General features: G+C 41.4%; 1 protein-coding gene across 1 annotated transcript; it reads right to left on the reverse strand.

The window, feature by feature from the left end:
- Positions 1-676: 676 nt before the first annotated feature.
- samsn1a (SAM domain, SH3 domain and nuclear localisation signals 1a) lies at positions 677-17,399 on the reverse strand. Its single transcript, XM_061720501.1, has 16 exons — positions 17,268-17,399; positions 15,109-15,273; positions 14,668-14,714; positions 13,915-13,955; positions 13,515-13,598; positions 12,390-12,496; positions 11,342-11,432; positions 10,676-10,888; positions 9,135-9,565; positions 5,770-5,850; positions 5,476-5,604; positions 4,847-4,949; positions 4,601-4,752; positions 4,188-4,400; positions 3,817-3,964; positions 677-1,459 (listed from the first exon to the last, which is right to left on the reverse strand). Exons 1-16 carry the CDS (start codon positions 17,289-17,291, stop codon positions 1,305-1,307), a joined length of 2,184 nt encoding a protein of 727 aa, XP_061576485.1. The 5' UTR covers positions 17,292-17,399; the 3' UTR covers positions 677-1,304.
- Positions 17,400-20,658: the final 3,259 nt, after the last annotated feature.

Below are 20,658 nucleotides of genomic sequence, written 5' to 3' on the forward strand. Positions count from 1 at the left end.
GGCTGCTATGTTTGAGCAAGTGTTTCGATGTGACAAGTTGGGTACAATGTTATGGAGGTAGATTTGTGTCTTTATCGTTTAATCAAAAAAGTTGCTTCAAAAAGAAAAAATATTTTCAATAAAAAAAAATCACTTCAATAAAAGAAAAACGTTTTCAATCAAAGAAAAAAAGTGTTTGAATCCCAAAAAATATTTGAGAGCCAAAAAATTTGCATTTGAACACTTTTTCTTTGATTAAATTTTTTTTTTTTGATTGAAGTGACTTTTTTTATTGAAAATATATTTTTTGATTGAAGTAATCTTTGTTTTGATTGAATAATTAAGACACAAATCTACCTCCATAGAATGTTTGTTGTTTTTGCTTCGGCCTAAAATAGATACTTATCAGCAGTAACACAGTTATGTAACTCTAGGTTCAGTTACCAGTGTTAACAAATTGTACATCTTGAGGCTTTTTTATTTGTTTGGGGTTTTTTTTTTAAAAGGAAATGGAAAATCAGAATTTTAGTTAACTGATGAATTCAGCAATGACTTTTGCCATCCAATTAAATGCCTCTGTAAAAAAATGTATCTATTACATTAAATACATAGATGTTAAGTTATGCATTATTATTACCATTTCATCTATCAGTATTGTTGTGTTAAGTCACAAAGACATGAGCAAATAACTATCTGATTGTATTTTATGAAGTTTATTTACAAAAGGTTGTGAAAACAGATGATTACTGACTTCACAATAACATACAGTCATATTCTCACATTCACACACTCACTGAAATACACATTTAAAAAATAATAAAGTCATTTATTTTTACAGTATACAATACAGGGGACAATCCAGACAGTAACAATTCTGTATAATCTCATTCTTAGGAAAGAAAATGAGACTTTATGCGATAAGAAATATAAAGCTGATGCTGCTATGTTAAATACTTTAAAGGCTTTCACTCTGAAAAAACATGAATATGAATGCAATAAATACAACTGACACTGAATCAAAATATGTCACTTCTTCAGCAATTTCAAATAAAAACACCCTCTGAAATGAAAAAAACAGACAACTTTACACTGTTAAAGAAACAAAAGGATAAAATTACACTTAAAAAAATGTTTTTCTGATGTTCCTTTAAGTCTCACATTTTAACAAGCTCGTTCATTAGGCAGGTTTGTGGGTGACAGATAGTACACAAGCATGACATGAAAAGCTGAAAGGATCACTTTTTATACCATTTTCACCAAACTCATTGAAAAATGTGCAACTCTGGATTGCAAATGTCAAGCTATGGTTTTGACAAATGAGAGCTTTATGAATCCACCACATCCGTGACCTGCTCTGGATCCTCCTTGCTGTCTGAACACTCAGAGGGGATGAAGCAACCCGAGTCTCTGGGGCAATCGCTGTCTTCTTCCTGTAGACTGGGGGAGGAATTGTGGTCCTGCACGTCCTTGGTGTCATCACCTGCAGCCACAAACCAAATAGAAGTAAATAAGCGTCAAAGTATTACAAGCACAACATTTGTGAAGTGAAAATCAAACTCAGAAGGCACGAACCAATGTTTCCAAGATTTAAGCTGAAGCTTTTTGGCATATGATTTGATTTTTTTATTAATTTTTTCTTGATATAGCAATGCATCAGCCTTCAATGTTCAATGTAAATGTTCCAGTCTGTTTGTATGTGGCCCTGTGGTGGACTGGTGATCTGTCCAGGGTCTCGCCTGAGGGCTGGGATAGACATCTCACAACCCTAAACAGAATAAGGCAGATATATATATAAATATGTTAATAAATAAATAAATGATGGATGTTATTATTGCAACAATGCGCTGGTAGCTGACTGAGTGTGCAAATGAACCAAAAACAAAATAATATTGTGCAGACATGACCTATGAGAAGCACAGGAAATAACACGTGTCCCTCTTTAGATTATCACTGAAGGCACTAACAATGCCTTTAGTGTCATTTGTCAGAAGCTACTAATCCTCCTGACTAACCTAATTGAGTGCAGCTTGATTAAGTTACTCTGTCTCAAGCGTGTCAGCAAGCTTGGCAGCATGAGCCGCAGCCATCGCCATCTGTTGCGCTGCACAGTCACCCAAACAGACAAATACCAATGACCTTTCATTTGTCATGCAAGCATTTGCCTGCATAATGCTCAACAACCACTCGGACGTCATGGTAAAAGCCACCGGCGAGTGTTGTCTGCCTTTCACACTAAAGGGTAGTTTCATTTTCATTCAGGCCTGTGTGATAATCAGCTTTCAGGTCCAAGACGGCAGATTACAGGAACACCTTCTGGCCCATTAAACACTTTCCGTCTGAGTTACAGGAAACACTGATAAGTCTCGCACAGGATGCAACGTGGCAGAAAGCTCTCGGCGTTTACCTGCTTTTCTGCACGTTTAAAAGCAAAGCGCATTACTCTCCTGGAGAAATAAAATGGCAAAAAGTCCTTTTAGATTTTAATCAACATGATTATAAAAGATGCTGTTGATTAATATAACAGGTGTAAGCCATTGTTTTTTCAGTTTTCTTAAATGCTCATTTCTGATTGGCTAACAAGTTTTTATTCTAACAAATGTAATTGTGATGAAAGTACATAGCTCCACATGCTGCCAGACATTTTAGATGTTTGTACAGAAGTCTGCATGAAATCAATCTTCCTCTCGTTTAGGTTTATGATCCTACAAAACATATTTTTGAAAAATTCTCCTTCTGACCACACGGGTGAAACACATCACATGAAGGTTTATGAGTCAGTTCCTGCCAACGAAGTGCACCTTTAGTGGCACAGAGTGATATTGCAAGAAGTACCGGACCATCCCCACTCATTAGTACAATATTTTTTGTCGACACGGCAGCAGATTTATTTGTCTCCATGTGGTCAGGAGTGATATTGTTACACAGATTGACTTTAACATTTAAAAATTAGGTTCCTTTTACATCGACAATGAATGTGGCTCCAACTTAGGGTGCAGTTTCTTTTGTATGTAGAAGCTGCTACCCAGTAAGCGTGTGGTTTCTGCGTTTCTCTGATGAATCCGCTCCTCGCTCTTGTAACATCTGGTTTCTAAAGAAGACGAAGGCTGCAGCCTGCATGCTGAACTGACGTTTCAGTAAAAAAACACAAACCCACAAACCGCTGGTCGGGTCATGATGCTATTAGTTCTGTCATGTTGTCATGTTCATTTTAAAAATTGATAAAAACAAATATTTTGTGTGTTTTTTGTCTCCACTGGGATAAATAGGTGTCATTACTATGAAAACAGCTAAACAGCAAGAGGACTTTGGTTTATCGTCATCGAGAGAAAAGTTCTCTGAAGACAGTTTTAACCATGCTTGTATTTCATTACTACTAATTCCAGTCACACTGTTGATAGTTAACATCAAAAGGGGCATCAAGCAGATGTTTTGATGTTAATCCACTCAAACGTTTTAGATAAAACAGCCTTGTCATTTCGTTTGTGGTCACCTAAGTCTGAAAACATGTCATTCAAATTAGTAGAGTTCTGTGACATCACAGGCCCTCACCAGGCTAAAAATATCTAGTTTTCCCATCTTTATCCTCATTTACTGTCACATTTTGCTGTATTTTACTGTATTTGCTGGGCAATAGAGCGGTGGAGTTAAAGTGCTGACGCCACCCAATTAAACCCACTGCTACCAACAGAGATGGAAAAAAATGTGTTTTTGTTTTGTGTGCTTTGTTATTTTGACCAACACATGTCCCAGATTTTCTGATGAAGACTTCTGGATATTGTGTTATTTGTCAAAGAAAGTCTCCCGTAAGTAGCAGTGATTGTTTGAGCTGCTCCTGACCTTCAGTGTATCGGCACTCTGCAGCAGCGAGGAGCCTGAGCCGGTGCTCGGGGTCCTTGACGTTCAGCTCTATGAGGTGTTTCTCCTGCAGGTGCAGCAGGTCCTCCACCGTCTGGTAGCCGTTCAGCAGCAGGGCAGATGCATACTCCTGAAAAAGCACATTCACGTCTATGTTTTATCTCTGCATGGATCAAGGGCATAGATTCAATCACACACGGGAACAGCCTTATCCAGTCTTTTAATCTTTGAGATTGAATTTAAACATCTGAAGGCCACATGATGTAACTCCAAAACCTCCTTAGACTCTTCATGAGATTTACAGCCACACTTGTTCCTCTTTTCCTGTGATCTGCCACTGATCCCGTCCTCACCTCCAGATTCAACCGCTCCAGTAACTCCAGCAATGTTTTGGGTCTGGGTCTCTTGCACAGCTTCTGTGGTCTGATCTTTGGAGCTTCCTCCTCTTCCTCTTCCTCTTCCACAATATCCACATAGATGAACTTGAAGTTGCCCACTTTGTTGTTTAACATCCCTGTCCAGATACCCATCGGAGGTTTACTGATAATCTGGATAATGTCACCAACCTAGAGAGAAAAAAAAAAGAAAAAAGTCATTTAATTATTATGCAACTGTCCACAGCTCAACTAGAGTGATTGATTTTGGTCATTATGACACGGATTCTTCCACTGAAATGATTGAATGTTCCCTCGTTCGGTGGCTGAGCCTATTTTTGTTACTCAATCACAAACCAAACGAGCGCTACTAGAAAAACACGGCGTGTTACCTTCAGCTTGAGGGAGTCTGTGTCGTACGGACTGGGAACAAAGTCAGTGTGAACCCGAGCCCGGCTGCAGAACGGTCCCTGGTAGGACCCGTCCTCCTCCAGCCTCAGGCTGTCTCTCTGACCCGAGCCGTTGGACTCACTGGTCACACCGCCTGAACCCAGAAACGCAGCACACACACTGTTCATGCAGCTCTGGCTAACGGGACTATAGGCTTTTCTGCTGTTGCTTATCGTGCAGAGACTCACTGGAGGCGCTCTGGCCGCTGTAGAGACTCTCCAAGGAGATGGTTGAGCTCTTCTCAGCTGATGGACCATTTTCTGTCTCTGGGTCTTTGTCTGTGTCATCTCCCTGCAGAAATAACAATTAAAAAAGAAGAAGAACAATGTTCATTTACAGAAAGGGGAGTGGAGTCCAGTTTCTGCTCCAAAGGTAGAAGTAGAAGTCCTACTGAAAGTAAAACACTAAAAAGTTGACTAAAATAGAGAATGCCAGATCTTGAGGTTGTGAAAGTGTAAGAGCTTGAATAAAGGTTCATCTAATTTGTCTGTCTGTGTTACAGTAAAACACACGACTGCAAAAACACTTTTCTTCCTGTGTAGGTCACAGTACATTTAAATATTGCCAACAACTGCGTAATAAATGAGGATGTGGGTTTGCATACGATGAAAGTGATAAGACTTTTGAGAAAAACAGCACAGCAGATTAGAATAGATGTTTATGCATGTGGCAAATATAAGTAGGCTTTCAGGTTATCGGTCCAGATGTTATAGATTAGAGAACCAGACATCTGCGGGCCTTTTACCTTGCAACTAATCTGCATGCGTGAGTGAAAGCCTCGTCTTGGTTTACAGAAAGCTGTGTGAAAGAGACTCACCGCCTCCTCTGAGAAAGACTTGGCATGTTTTTTGCCCATTTTTCTGCGCATGGTCAGTGAAATCTCTTTCATCTTCTTCCCCAGGCCAGCTGATTTGTTTGGGTCTGGGCTTTCACATTCTTCCCTGAGCTGAGAAGAGACAAATAAGTCAAATCAATCAGTCCTGTGCAATTTTGGTTGGATCTTGTTTAGTTTTTTAGCAAAGATTTATGTTTAGATATTCAGTATTTTACCATCTACCATACATACTTGCAATTACTGACATAAAAATGAAAAACAAACATATGTACAAACCATGGATGTTCCATTTTCCTCCGGTTTTGTGTTTGATGAGTGATTTCTCAGACCATCGAACCTGCCAAAGCTGGTGGAGCGCTGAAAAAGACAAAGGATGCAACCATGAATGATTCCTCATCTTAATGAATCATCTTTAACACGTAGAATGTCATCACTTCAACCATCTGTTGAGGAATGTCATACCACTAAGGTTTTGACTTCCACAGAAAACCTTGCTTAAGGGAGCTGAGGCGTCAATGATGCAGCAAATTCATTTGTTTCAAAATAAGATCATGTAACAATAGTCATAGATCCTGTACGTGGTAGCGCGTCAGTGGCAGCAGGAAGAAACACACAGAAAGCTTCTTATCCAGGTGAACAACCACATTCAACCAACTGATAATCCATAAATAAAGTATACCGTCAGCGCTGGTGACTCGTGCACACGGCCGCTTCACTCTGGCTGTCCAATTTTTCATAAAAATGAAAGTCATCATAATCTCTCCCAAACCCACATCATCCCCTCACAAAGCACCAAAATAATTATATATAAAAATAATCCCTGGAAAACCTAGTTAAATGTGAGCTGCGCTGTCGGAGACAAACCCTGCAGATGACTCTGATTCAGCAGCTCCGTTTCTGCACCCATGGGGGCCGTCTATGTGTGTACTTGTACTGTTAGTATATCTTTCTCACACTGGTTAATAGATATAGATTATTTTTTTAATAGAAAATAAAAATGTTCAGTACATTTCAACCAAAAAATAAGCTTTTTATTGAATTTCATTTCAAAATTGTTGCGTTCATTTAAGAAACATCAGTCATGTCCCTTGTTTTTTACCAACTTGTCATATCTAACAACATTTATTTATAAGTCAAAGTTAAATGTGCACACCTCAGCCTCAACAAAGTGTAGTTTTGTCGTTGCCTACCTTCGGCTTGGAGCTCTTTTTGTCTGACACGTTGGATGCTGCCCTTTGTAACATTTTGTGCAGTTTTAAGTTTTAAGTTTTCAGTCCCAGTCCTAGTTAAGTTTTCGGTCCCAGTCCTGTCTTATCGCCACTCTTCCGACAACGAAGTGGTAATAACGAGACTGTGTGATGGGCTGGCTCAGCCACTTCCTCACCGAGCACAGGATGTGAGGCAATCTGACTTTGTGTCGCTCATTGCAGTTTTGTTTCAAAAGGGGAAAAGTACAAATGCTTGAGTGTGCATTTTGTGGCCTCCTCATCGAGACACACCGACAGCTGCTTCCAGTAATAACCGTGTTTAGTTTTCACTTGAAGAGTTTGTTGTTGTTTGATAGCAGCTGATGAGGATGGGCTTACATCACATCTGGTACCGGGGTGGTTTTGCCTGATCCTCCTGAGCCCAGATGAAATGCTGCTGAGAATAACTCCATCACATAACCGCAGCCAGTAATGTAATTACTCTACGTGCCTTTAAACACAACGGCACAAGCTGATTCTTTTCAGGAATCATAAAAGAGGCAGTAAAAAACAGATATAACAAGTACAGTTTTTAGGTTTTTTTTACCCCCCCCCCCCCCCCCTTTAAAATTCCCCTTCATAGACAGAAGGGGAAGTTCCTTGTGGTAAATGATGCTGGAGTAATTATCCGTTTCTTCATGTGGGGTGCATACTTCTGAGGAAGTGCTGACGTATGACACAGGAACAGCTAAAGTGGCAACTTTGGTGTGTCGAAACATTTTCCGGTTGATCTCTGATCTCAATATTCAAGTGATTTGTCAGCGCGCTTGTTGACAGAAGTTCAAAATCAATTCAGTTCAATTCAATTCTCCTCATACGGCGTCTATTATATTACAAGTTGTCATGAGGTGGTCTTCAGAGAGCCAGAACTTGACCCCTGAGCAAATAATAAGGAGACAATGGCAACAACCCCCCACCCCCCCAAAAAAAACCTGAATTCACTGGTTGCTCCAGTGAACGTAGACGTCATCTGTTCTGTACAGGATCCTACGCTGCCGCCAGTAATCGCCGCGACGCTGCCATGTAGGGATTTGCTGCCGTGTGTTACACTGCAGCTGGTTTCATTTGGTCACTTGCACTAAAGGAAATTCAACAGACACAACCGCTGTCTAATCCTGCTGCCTCCAATCAGCCATAAACTCCTGTCAATCCAGATTAAGGTTTCTAATCTATGACTTCGGAGGCTCCAGGCTCCCCGGCTCCCCGGCTCCCGCAGAGCCCGTTGTTCATCTCAATGAGTGAGTCAAGTGGGAGATTTACAATATTTAACAAAGTCACTTTCTTCTCTTTATGAAATAGATTGAGGGAAAGTTTGCAGTTTTCAAACAAAGCTAGAAAAATTAAAAAAGAAAAAAGATAATTTTTCTAAACAACGTATTTGCAGTGCAGATGTTGCTTTAGAGAAACTCGTTTGTGTAAATTGAAAATCTGGTGACTACGAGGAAGGGCCTTAAACATTCCCAAAAGAGAAGTGAGCAGACCAAGCTTTGGCTCGTGCCGCCACCAGAAGATACCGCAACATTAAAAAGGGCCGTCACGGTTTTTCTGCACTTTATGACTTGTTGAATGATTAATTTCGAAGAACTCGTGACGCTATTGCTTCATGGGGATTTTGTAATTTCTTCATAGGATCATTCTTTTCATTTCCAACTCTTTTCTCCCTGCGTCCTTAAGCTTTCACGACTGCCTTGTGAGCCAGACGCCATGTGCTGCACGTGCTCACTGGGTCTCAGCCAGGGTCATGTTTTGATAGATGTCAAGCACTTGCAAAGACAATGCCCTCCGAGGTCAGCGTCTCCTGTGAATATCCAGTAGAGTGCAAAATATCATTTAGACCTTTATACGCGGTGCACTGAAACCATGGCCCGGTTCCTGATTTAGGTGTGATAATGAAACTGAAGCGTGAAGCCAGAAATATCTGGACTGATCTTTAGCAGCGAGACCAGCAGCTAGTCCTGCAGCAGCTAGTCCTGCAGCAGCTAGTCCTGCAGCAGGGAGTCCTGCAGCAGGGAGTCCTGCAGCAGGGAGTCCTGCAGCAGGGAGTCCTGCAGCAGGGAGTCCTGCAGCAGGGAGTCCTGCAGCAGGGAGTCCTGCAGCAGGGCTTCCTGCAGCAGGGAGTCCTGCAGCAGGTAGTCCTGCTGCAGAGAGTCCTGCAGCATGGAGTCCTGCAGCAGGGAGTCCTGCAGCAGGTAGTCCTGCAGCAGGTCATATAGCCACCATAATGCCCTGACCTCACACGCTCAGGTCAGCGTGGGATTACTTGAAGACACAAAAGCAAATGAGCGTGCCGAAATCCTCAACCGAAGCAAACTGCAAGATGCTTAAGATAATCTGTGTCCTGTACCATGAAAAACTGTCAGTGTTTATAGACGAATCGTCAAAGCACAGACTTACATTTGGCTCGGACAGATCCACCTCTGTGATGGATCGTGGCACTTTCGGGGGGATCTGGGGTTTACGATCCCGTTTCAGGCTGTCGCCTTGGATCGCCGCCGGCTGCTGCCTTCCTGCAGACTCCTTCTCAGGTGGCGAGGTCAACTCGGGGGAATACATGCGGTACTCCGTCAGCGGCCGGCGGCAGGTGTGCTGGACGGTGCCCCACGCCGGGTTGTTGTCCCCCGGGTTGCTCCAGCGCTGGTGGTGGGTGGGTGTCGCTCCGCCGGGTAGGATGACCACGTCAGCGCAGCGGCCCGGTGTCGTGTTCTCCTGAGCTGGGAGGGTGGAGGATTTGCCGAGGTGCAACATCCTGTCTGATCTGGACGCGTATGGCAGATCCAGATACTGGGCCCCCGGGGACGGGCTCATTGGGCCCGGTGGAGAACCTACTGAAAGAGAGGAGACCAAGGAGGAATGTGATTAAAACCTGATGCTGCAGCAGAGGAGTTTATTGAGTGTGTGGTTCAACTTTGATGAAAAAACACTGCAAAACAAGACAACACCTGAACGCAGCATCGGAAAGAGTCAAAGACTGCGTTTACATGCAGTCAATAACACTTTTAAAACCTGAATATTGTCAATAACCCGAATTTGCACGGCCATGTAAACCCCAATAACCCCTTTGAATAACCCGAATTTGCTCATATTCCGGTTTTTAAAAACCTGAATATGACCCCTGGGTTACTGCTTTTAAAACCTGAATATTGGGTCATGTAAACGCCAAACGGGATATCCCGATCAAACGAAACATGAATTTGTTTTCTGCGCATGCTCTGTTCACAAGGAATCCTGGTCTTTTGGGTCCAGGAAGTTCTTATAAACACGGAGAAACGCAAGACCACGCCACACTTTTGGAGTGAGGAGGAGACTAATCACTTCATAAATGTAATGAAGGATATGAACATTTTGGCATTTGTAGACGGTATAAAGTACGGGGATAGCGAGATTTACAAGAAGGTGAGCGAAAAGTTGCGCGAAGCAGCATTTGTTTTGAATTTGGATACAGGAAGAGGAAGCGGAAATAACGGGAATTGCGTCATGACGTTCTCCGCGCGTCGCTGGTTTGATCGGGATATCCCGAATGATTAATTAAATGTAAACGGAATATTCCGAATGTTTCAGTTACCGGAATATTAGCAATAACCCGAATTTTGACTGCATGTAAACGTAGTCAAAGAGGAAATGTGGCAAACGTTAAACAGGATCAGTCAGTTTACGTCGTCCTTCTCTGGCTTTCATGATGAGCTTACTTTGAACGGATGCTGCTTTGCTTTAAAATGGCCTCCTGTGCTTATGTGATGTGCGACACAAACAGTGAAAATGTCGCAATACATGAGGAGCCACAAACTCCAGCCAGACGTCTGCTGTGTGCATCTGCTCTCCGAGCGTACGCACAGCTCAGAGCCTGACCCATGACATAGAAACTGAGTCATGAAGCAAGAAATGTCAAAGGGCGGCTCTAGAGGAGAGACAGAGTTGTTGTGGATGCTTTTTCTCACTTCGGGAGTTGGGAACTTTCTTGGATCCTTCTTTCCCGCTCCTTCCAGGTGGTTTCTTTCCCGTCTTTTGGTTTCTTTTGACAGCAGTTTTAGACTCTCCATTGGTATGAGTGCTCTGAAACGCAAACAAACACGCTTTTGCACGTTGCTCAAGCTCCTCCTTTGTCAGAAAACACAACTCAACTTCCTGCCATGAAACAGGAAAGTTAATGTCTTAATTTATCTACAGACTTAAATACAGGTAGTCAGAAACAAGTAAAAAATATCCAGAGGTTCTATTCAGTCTTCCCCTTGATATATGTTTTTGTTCAATTTTTTAGTTAACTAGCCTTAGATGTTAAATATAGGCTAATGGAAAAGACTGAACTGAACTGAACTGGGGGGGAAATTCAGCATAAAGTGTCCCAGATAACTTCACTTGACCTAAACTGATGCTTCAATGTCTGTCTCACACCACTGTCAAGGTAATATTTTTATTTGCCCGCCGTGTCAGTTTGATGTCATAAATTCCATTAGCATCACATTTAATACATTTATACAGAGACGTTAACATGTTAACAAGATTAAATCTGCTGACAGGTGCATGTAACCTGATATTGATGTTGTTATGTAGCCTGTTCGGTTCAAACGTTGCCCTGCAGGTTTAAGCAACTCAGCTCAAGTGACCGCTGTTGGCGGTCAGCAGCCACTCAGAGCCGCCTTCATTACACTTACTGGGCCTCACAGCGAGACACTGGACACTGCTGCTGATCCAGTACTGGCAGAATCGGCTTTGTTTGCTTCTCACTATGATGGGCACTAATCAGACTGGGAACTGGGAGGCCTGGCATGAAGCCTCTTTAAACTCCCATCACCCCAAACACACACACACATGTGGCCGGGCATCGGGCCATCAGCATTACATTAAAACCCATCACCATTCATGTTAAAGGAAATGGGCAATTAAGGCTCACTGGGTCTGGGTGGATGTTGCAAAAACGATGAAAAGATCATCACCAATAAAGTTTCAGCTACTTCAATATACCGTATTTTCCGCACTATAAGGTGCACCTAAAAGCCTTTAATTTTCTCAAAAACCGGCAGTGCCCCTTATAATGCAGTGCGCCTTATATATCATCATTACTGTAATTTCTGTTACTGTAGTCAGGGGGATTGTGGGTAATGTAGTTGGTGTCGCCGAAGTAATGGCGCTAAAAACGTCAGGAATCGTCACAGACGTTCAAGACAACAGCAGCGACACTGACTCGCATTATGGTGACTTTGACGAGACGGAGCAAAGCTGGTTTTTATTTTGTTAATAAAGTTTGAAATACAGTACTTTTCTTCTTGTTTTTTTTTTGCATTTGCTGTAGGATTTTGTAGCATTTCCTGTAGCGCAGCTCCATCAGGTAGATACGTAACTCAACCCCAGCCACTATAGTACGGTATTTTACCATATATTTAGTGCGCCTTATAATGCGGTGCGCCTTATATATGGAAAAAGTTTTAAAATACGTCATTCATTGAAGGTGCGCCTTATAATGCGGAAAATACGGTAGTTCCCTTATTTAGGGTTAGATTCAAAAAGCAAATCTAACAAAGCTGCACTCGACGTGATATTTCTGTGATACCATTAAAATACAAGTGTAAAAGTCATTAAAAGTCATTTGAAATAAGATCTTATGGAGGTGGAGGTGGAGGTGGGGGTGGAGATGTAGATGTGCTGTGATGACACTTTCCTTCTCACCTGGTGAGGCTGGTGTTTCTCCTTCTTCTTTGGTCCTGAGTGCTGCGCTCCTTTCCCTCCTTTGATTTCTGCTCTGTTCTTACTTTTACGAACCTCTGCGAGGACAAAACGTTTTTACTTTGCTAGATTTCTGACACAAAAGAAAGCCATCAAATACAAACAGACCTGCAAAACTGCAAATCCTGCTTTCAGAGAAGGTGTTATGCTTTCTACGATGCAACAAAAACTAAATCTGGGATCTATTCAATAACACACAGCTGTGAATGGATGAAGAAGTAATAAGTAATAGGTGGTCGAACCTTTCTTTGGCAGCAAGAACGTCAAGCAAGTGCTTTCTGGCTCAATGATCAGGAGAAGTTACTGACTCGTCCTCTTTACAGAACATTCAGACATGTTTGCAGGATATCTGGTGTAAACAGCTCTTCTGAGATCAGTCCACTGCATCTTTGTGTTATCAGACTAGGATTCAGTTTTATTTACAATATTTATGTCTATTATCGTGACTCAGATGATGATCAGATCACGTTGTATATGTCCTCTTACTTATATAATACAGTTCCAGTGGTTTTCCAAGCTACCTTGGAGCCCTTGTGTCTACATTTTTACGTGATGTTTCTACATGTGACCTGAAGGCTCAACGCTCACGTGTGTCCAGCAGTAATTTTCCAGCTTTGACCACTTTCTGCAGACGTCTTTTCACTGCAGATTTCACGTTTCACATTTGTCAACGAATTTCTGACCCAGTTTGGCACTTTTTTTTGCATGCAACTTCTATACCTAAACATCTATAACTCATCGACAGTTTAGCGATCAACAGTCAAGCAGATCAATAGTGAAGACACAAAAAAATGATTTCCATTGTGTTTGTGCCTCTTAAACAAAGATTCAAAATTAATTAAGTGCAGATTTGCATTTTTTATTCTATTTTTCACCGATCTGTTATATTGCAGAGCATCCCTGACAACCCACTCCTGCAAAAGGTCTCTAGTCTGTTTTTTTTTTAAATAACCTAAGATTTTATTGAGGGTTTTAAACACAAACCCACGTCATGCCCGGTCCATACGAAAGCCGGCATACACTAGATGAGCTTAACCTATTTCTCCTCTTTTTTACCTTCATTGTGATTGTTGGTGGTGTGGACTAAATCTTCTTGGCTCTTGGCAGGCTGCCACGCCGCAGCATTACAGCCGGGGTTATCTGGGGTGGACAAACACAACGTATTTGAGGTGAAATGTCAGGGTGAACAGAGCCCCTCCAGCTTGGCCGCCTCGGCAGCAGGCTTGCAGCCGAGGTCACTAGGCTCCCAGGAGAGGAGTTTTAATCCAAATCAAATTATTTTGCGAGGAGTTTCAAATCGTTTTTTCATTTCACGGCTGCACTCGGTGCCTTGGACACTATATTAAGTTACACGTGAACACAGATGAACGCTTATTATCACATTACTTTGATGAGAAATGTCCATTAATCAGTCCAGTCATGAAAGTGAAAAGGAAATGAAATTGCAAGTACTCACCTAGTATTTCATTATCTGATGCAGATTTGGATAAATGTGTTCTGAAAAAAAAAAAGACACGATTTTACACACTGGCATTTTTTTTTACAATAGCAGGCTTAAAATTTCATTAAGAAAGTAGCAACATGTAGTGCACATGTAGTACCATATATACATATACATAGTTTTGTGTCTTCTAAAATAAGGCAGGAGGGGTAAAGGTATTGAGGCAACTGGGACCTTGAATCCTCTTAGTTCAACTAGCCCAAAGCCTGATAATCTGCCTCGTGCAGGCCTAACAGTATACAGAGCCTTACTTTTTAGAAAAAAAATCCCCAAGAATAACATCTTCAGATTATGTTAAACTTGAAAAAAAAATAGTTCCAACTGTGCCGTCAATCCCTCTTCTTAAAGTGGGACAATGTCTGAAACAGAGGAAATGAGCTGGAGATGGAGATGAAGAGAGGATCCCTGCTGTGCCTGTCCGTGTGGTGGCAGGAAGGATTTGCAGAATTAACCCCCCAGTGAAAATAACAGAGAACCTTTCAAAGCCGCATCATCATTACTCCATGAGATGGCCCTTTCGCTTGCAGCGCAGCTTTTTGCACGGCCAGCCAACAAGAGGACGGAAGAAAAGCCCCCCAGCCATAATAAAATGTCACTTTCTTTGTCCAGTGGAATGAAATGAATGTTATGAAACAGATTAAACTGGTTTACTTGACACGGTGCAGTATCAGCATACTTGTAAAGCCTGTCATTTTCTGCAGAGCTCACCTTCTTTTCTTTTTATTGGAGATGGTCCCATGTGTCTGTGGCATCTCCTGAAGGAAAGCAGAGCCATTACACATTTAACAGTCTGGACAAGACAAGCAGCTTTATGCAGTTCCTGCATGGTTTTGTTAAATAAATAGTCTTGTAATGCGCAGACTCATGCAGGGTTCATAGTTCAGACATCAGCACATTTAATTAACGAAACAAGCTTGTATTAAATATTTAACAAAAAAAAAGTTTGGCCTAATGAGCAGCTGTCATGTAGATCTGTCCATCATTTCCTAATCAGCTTTATTTTGCAGGAACAATCTGGTTGCCTGGAGTTTCCACACGCCAGCCCCTCAGATAGGCCACGGGGGTTCACACGGATCCACCGTTCAGTCACCGTCAGGTGACCTTTTGACACGCGGAGATATTTTCCTGATGCAGCGGAGCCTCGCTCACCATGGATACACATCTTCCAGGCCCTCGCCTGGCGTTGTCGTCCAGCAGCACGGCCGGGCTGCAGGAGCGGCTGTGGGAGCGGCTGCTGGAGCGGCTGGGGATGGGCGGCGGGGGGCCGTCGCCGGAGCTCTGCACTGCCTCGTACAGGCTGTCCATGGACCCCTCCTGGTGCCGGGTGGACGTAGGGAAACACACACAGGAAGCAGGATTCACTTTAAATATCATTCATGTTGGACTCACGTATGCCAGTAACGCGGTGGCACTGAGGCCAAAACAGGCTCATGTCGTAAACTTTCTCAAGAAGTCCTCAGTAAACTCACAATACGATAGTCAAAAACCCTTTTAAAACCCAAATATTAGCAATAACCCAAATTTGCACGGCCATGTAAACACCGATAACCCCTTTGAATAACCAGAATTTGCTCATATTCAGGTTTTTAAAAACCCGAAAATATGACCCCTGGGTTACTCCTTTTAAAACCTGAATATTTGGTCATGTAAACGCCAAACGGAATATCCTGATCAAACATAACATGAATTTGTTTTCTGTGCATGCTCTGTTCGCAAGGAATCCTGGTCTTTTGAGTCCAAGTTCTGGAAAACATGGGGAAATGCAAGACCACGCCACACTTTTGGAGTGAAGAGGAGACTAATCACTTCATAAATGTAATGAAGGATATGAACATTTTGGAATTTGTAGACAGTAGAAAGTCTACAAAGGATAGTGAGATTTAAAAGAAGGTGAGCGAAAAGTTGCGCAAAGCAGGATTTGTTTTGAATTTGGATACAGGAAAAAGAAGCGGAAATGACGGTAATTGCGTCATCACGTTCTCCGTGCGTCGCTGGTTTGATCGGGATATCCCGAATGATTAATTACCATGTAAACGGAATATTCTGAATGTTTCAGTAACCGGAATATTAGCAATAACCCGAATTTTGACTGCATGTAAACGTAGTCACTGATGTCATTTATGCCCCATGTCCCGTACCGTGTTGCAGAAACAAGTAATCTTTATTGATTCAAGCCTCTCTGATGGATAATGAGGAGGAGGAACACATGAGGCATTGATGCTGGGGATGGATTGATATGATCACCCTCCTCCTCCTCACATAAAACACTCAAACATACCAGTTTCAGGTTCAAATCATCCATCGATGCCCTGTGTTGGCACAGGAATCTTTATTAAACAGTCAAATAAAGGAAAATCTTCAGAATTAGACCGATGAGGATTTGATGCGGCGGTCAGGGCGTGCTGCTCTAAAGCCATTTTGCATTTGCTTGTCAGTGATGGATGTCCGCTAGGATTGAATTTCCTCTGAGAAGATTTTTGAATGGATTAAATTTTGTTTGGCATGTTTGAATCCCTTCTAGCAACAAATAACTAATATCTCTCTGCCGCTTGTCTCGTCTGTGTTTTATCATACTGGAGCTGCAGTTGTTTGTCGGTGTGATCTAAACAAAGCCTGTACTTGTTTCTACTCATGATAATTGTAATCTCATTACTTAATTGATCGCTGAGGGTTTTCGTAAAATTCGTAAACCTTATTTATTTCAAACATATTTTTGTTAACATGTCACCTGTAGCAAAGCAAAAGTGAGAACAGGCTCATCACGTACGTTACGGCGACTAAAAGCGAAAGGGAAAATAATCAGTGCAATTGTTTTATCTAATCCATCCCTCGTGCATTTGTGTGGCACGACAGCTGCAGCAGTGTGTGTGTGTGTGTGTGTGTGTGTGTGTGTGTGTGTGTGTTCCTGCTTGTTTTCTTAACACCAAATGGCATCATTCATCAACTCTTGTAGTTTTTCCTCCAGCAGCACTGTTACATAGAATTACATCACCTTAATTCATAAATTAAACCTTCACATTCTGACATGTGAGACGTGGATCATTCAAAGAAGAGCTGGTGTCAACTATCTATCGTGTTACGACGAGCTGCCTCCAAAAACCAGTTATATGCTCACTAAAGGTACAGCTGTGAGTCTTTGACAGCCTTAGCTGACTTACAATCACAGCACTGAAAAAGTGCTCACATTCACGTACACATCATGGTTTGCACAGCATGAAATGATCAATAGCCTGTGTCAAGTTTCTGCTCCCCTCAGGAGTTTGTAAATAGTATGCAGCTACAAGAAATGAGTAAAGAGAGTCTCTTACCAGTGAAAAGCAGAAAAGGTTCATGCTGGCCGAGTGTCCGGTGCACAAGCGTGGGATGGAGCAGAGACAGCCTGCTGACAGACAGCCAGAGGCTGAGAGACACAACAGCTCAGAGTGAGCCCAGCCGGGTCGCCTGCTGTCTTCACAGATTAATACCACAGTGAAATCCCTGCACTAATCCAATAGATGGACCACCATCACTATCAACCGAGGCCCGGCTCACTCGCCACAACAAGCCCACCCCCGGTGTGGCCGGAGATTGTGTCTTTGTTTTCAATCTCTTTCTCATTTCTTTAGTGCTCTTTATTTATTTATTCTCTTTTATTTATAGTAAAGGGCAGTTTAGCAGCTGTGCTCTTTTGATTCCCATGACTTCTTGTGCTCTTACAACAATATGCAACTACAGACTTTCTCAGAAAATTAGAATATTGTGATAAAGTTCTATTTTCTGTAATGCAATTAAAAAAACAAAAATGTCATACATTCTGGATTCATTACAAATCAACTGATATATTGCAAGCCTTTTATTATTTTAATATTGCTGATCATGGCTTACAGTTTAAGATTATTAAGATTCCCAGAATATTCACATTTTTTTAGATAGGATATTTGAGCTGTAAGCCATGATCAGCAATATTAAAATAATAAAAGGCTTGCAATATTTCAGTTGATTTGTAATGAATCCAGAATGTATGACATTTTTGCATTACAGAAAATAAAGGACTTTATCACAATATTCTAATTTTCTGAGACAGTCCTGTAAATCTCAGTCTTTAAAAAAAAAAGAAGATTTTAAAGTTCCTGTTTGATTATAATCAAGAGATCGTTTTTATACAGTACGTCACAAGATAAATCACTAACATCAGCAATCAAAACTAAGGCTAAATCTGTGGATAAGACTGTAACAAACAATTTAATTATTGATGAAAATCAAATTGTAAATCATTCCCCACAAATCCATTTGCCGATTAGCTGCTTATGTCATTAAACTTGCACCGACTCCGTCTGACAGAGCAACACTTCTCAGGAGATGTCAGACTGGCTCAGGCGTTGAGGAAGAGCCAGATTTACAAGCTTACCTGCTTTACTAACCGTTTGGACTCACTGATCTTTCGCATTAGTTCACTAAGGTGCTAAAAATGTTGCCTTGACGACCAGAGCCCTGCCTGCAGCCTGGAGTGCAAGCATTCAAATCCCCTCTATTCCTCCACTTATGCCGTTTTCATAGCAAGTTGATAAAGTGTGTGTGTTGAAGGTGCTCTGTGTAAGTGTGACCACAAAACACCACGTGTGGGAAGCTTATTGCAAGAAAGGTCATCAGTCAGCACCTGAGGCACGACACAGTGAAGTGCTCAGCGGCCACCGTCCATCTTCCCTCACACAACTGAGAAGAAGAAGAAGAAGAAGAAGAAGAAGTGCATCATCGATTCCTGATCACAGCATGCTGAGGAACTGAACAGAAACTGTGCTGAGGTTTCTGTTCCTCCTCAGGGTCACTCACAGGTCCGATGAGGTGCATAACTGTGCAGGGTTTCAGGTGTCCGTCCTTCAGTCTGCTTGCAGCACGCAGAAGATCGGAGGAGCCGACCCCAACCATTCATATCATCGCTTACAGTTAATCTACCAGCACTGGGAGGAAAGAGATGAGGAGCTACGTGGGTTATTATACAGGACTGTCTCAGAAAATTTGAATTTTGTGATAAAGTTCTTTATTTTCTGTAATGCAATTAAAAAAACAAAAATGTCATACATTCTGGATTCATTACAAGTCAACTGAAATATTGCAAGCCTTTTATTATTTTAATATTGCTGATCATGGTTTACAGTTTAAGATTAAGATTCCCAGAATATTCTAATTTTTTTAGATAGGATATTTGAGTTTTTTTAAGTTGTAAACCATGATCAGCAATATTAAAATAATAAAAGGCTTGCAATATTTCAGTTGATTTGTAATGAATCCAGAATTTATGACATTTTTGCATTAGAGAAAATAAAGGACTTTATCACAATATTCTAATTTTCTGAGACAGTCCTGTACTCTTGCTTTTAAGACCTGATCGTTCATCCATTCATTCTATGGTTCATTTGTTCGTTATTTCATTCATTCATTCATTCATTCATTCATTCATTCATTCATTCATTCATTCATTCATTCATTCATTCATTCATTCATTCATTTGTTCGTTCATTCATTCATTCATTCATTTATTCATTCGTTTGTTCTTTCTTTCCTTCATTCATTCATTTAGGATGTGCAAAAAGACATGTACTGTAGTAGTAGTAGTAAGGCATGGCAAGGCAAGTTTATTTGTATAGCACAATTCAACACAAGGTAATTCAAAGTGTTTTACGTCAACATTAAAAGCAGCAAGACACAATTAAACAGTAAATAACAAATAAAATGAAATGAAATGATAAGAAAAGAGGTAAAATAATAAAAAGCACAAGTTGTTAAAAAGTAAGGGGAGTAAAGTACAGCAGGTAATTAGTTAATTTAAGATTAGCTTCAGTAAACAGTAATGTTTTGAGGCCTGATTTAAAGGAGCTGACAGTTGGAGCAGACCTCAGGTCTACAGGTGAGGAGCAGAATAACTGAACTGCCTCACCTTGCTTGGTTCTGGTTCTGGAACCACAACAAACCAGATCCAGATGAACCTCAGGGGTCTGGGAGCTTCATAGGAACTAACAGATCAACCATGTATTTTGGTCCAAGACCATTCAGGTCTTTGTAGACCAGCATTAAGATTTTAAACTCTATCCTTTGACTCACTGGAAGCCAGTGTAGTGATTTCATGACCGGTGTAATGTGGTCCAGTTTCCTGGTGTTTGTAAGGATTCTGGCGGCAGGTTCTGGATCAGCTGCAGCTGCCTGATTGTTTTATTGTTAAGGCCTGTAAAGATGCCATTGCAATAATCCAACCTACTGAAAATGAATGCATGAATAAGTTTTTCCATGTCTTGTTTAGACAGAATCCCCTTAATTCTAGCAATGTTTTTCAGCTGGTAATAGGCAGATTTAGTAATAAACTTTAGATGACTGATGAAGTTCAGGTCTGAGTCAATAATTACACCAAGATTTCTGGCTTGATTTGTAGCTGTCAATAACAAGGAGCCAAGGTGAGCGCTGATCTTTTCCCTTTCATTTTTAGGGCCAAAAATGATCACAAAAATGATCAGTAGTAGTAGTGTTTCTCTCCTTCCATCTACCCCATCTGGTTCAAGCATTAATGGTGGAGTTACTCCAATCTTATCACTAACCATTTATAGAGCAGCAGAGCGAGGAGCCAGTCAAAGCTGGGCGGGGCCAGATTAGCATATTCAAAGATCTCCTTTCACTGAATGAGAAAAGAGGTTTAGAGTCATATTCAAGCCATTTTAAGGTCATGAGAGG

The sequence above is a fragment of the Cololabis saira genome, chromosome 4 (genome assembly GCF_033807715.1).
Source record: "Cololabis saira isolate AMF1-May2022 chromosome 4, fColSai1.1, whole genome shotgun sequence".
NCBI lineage: Eukaryota > Metazoa > Chordata > Actinopteri > Beloniformes > Belonidae > Cololabis > Cololabis saira.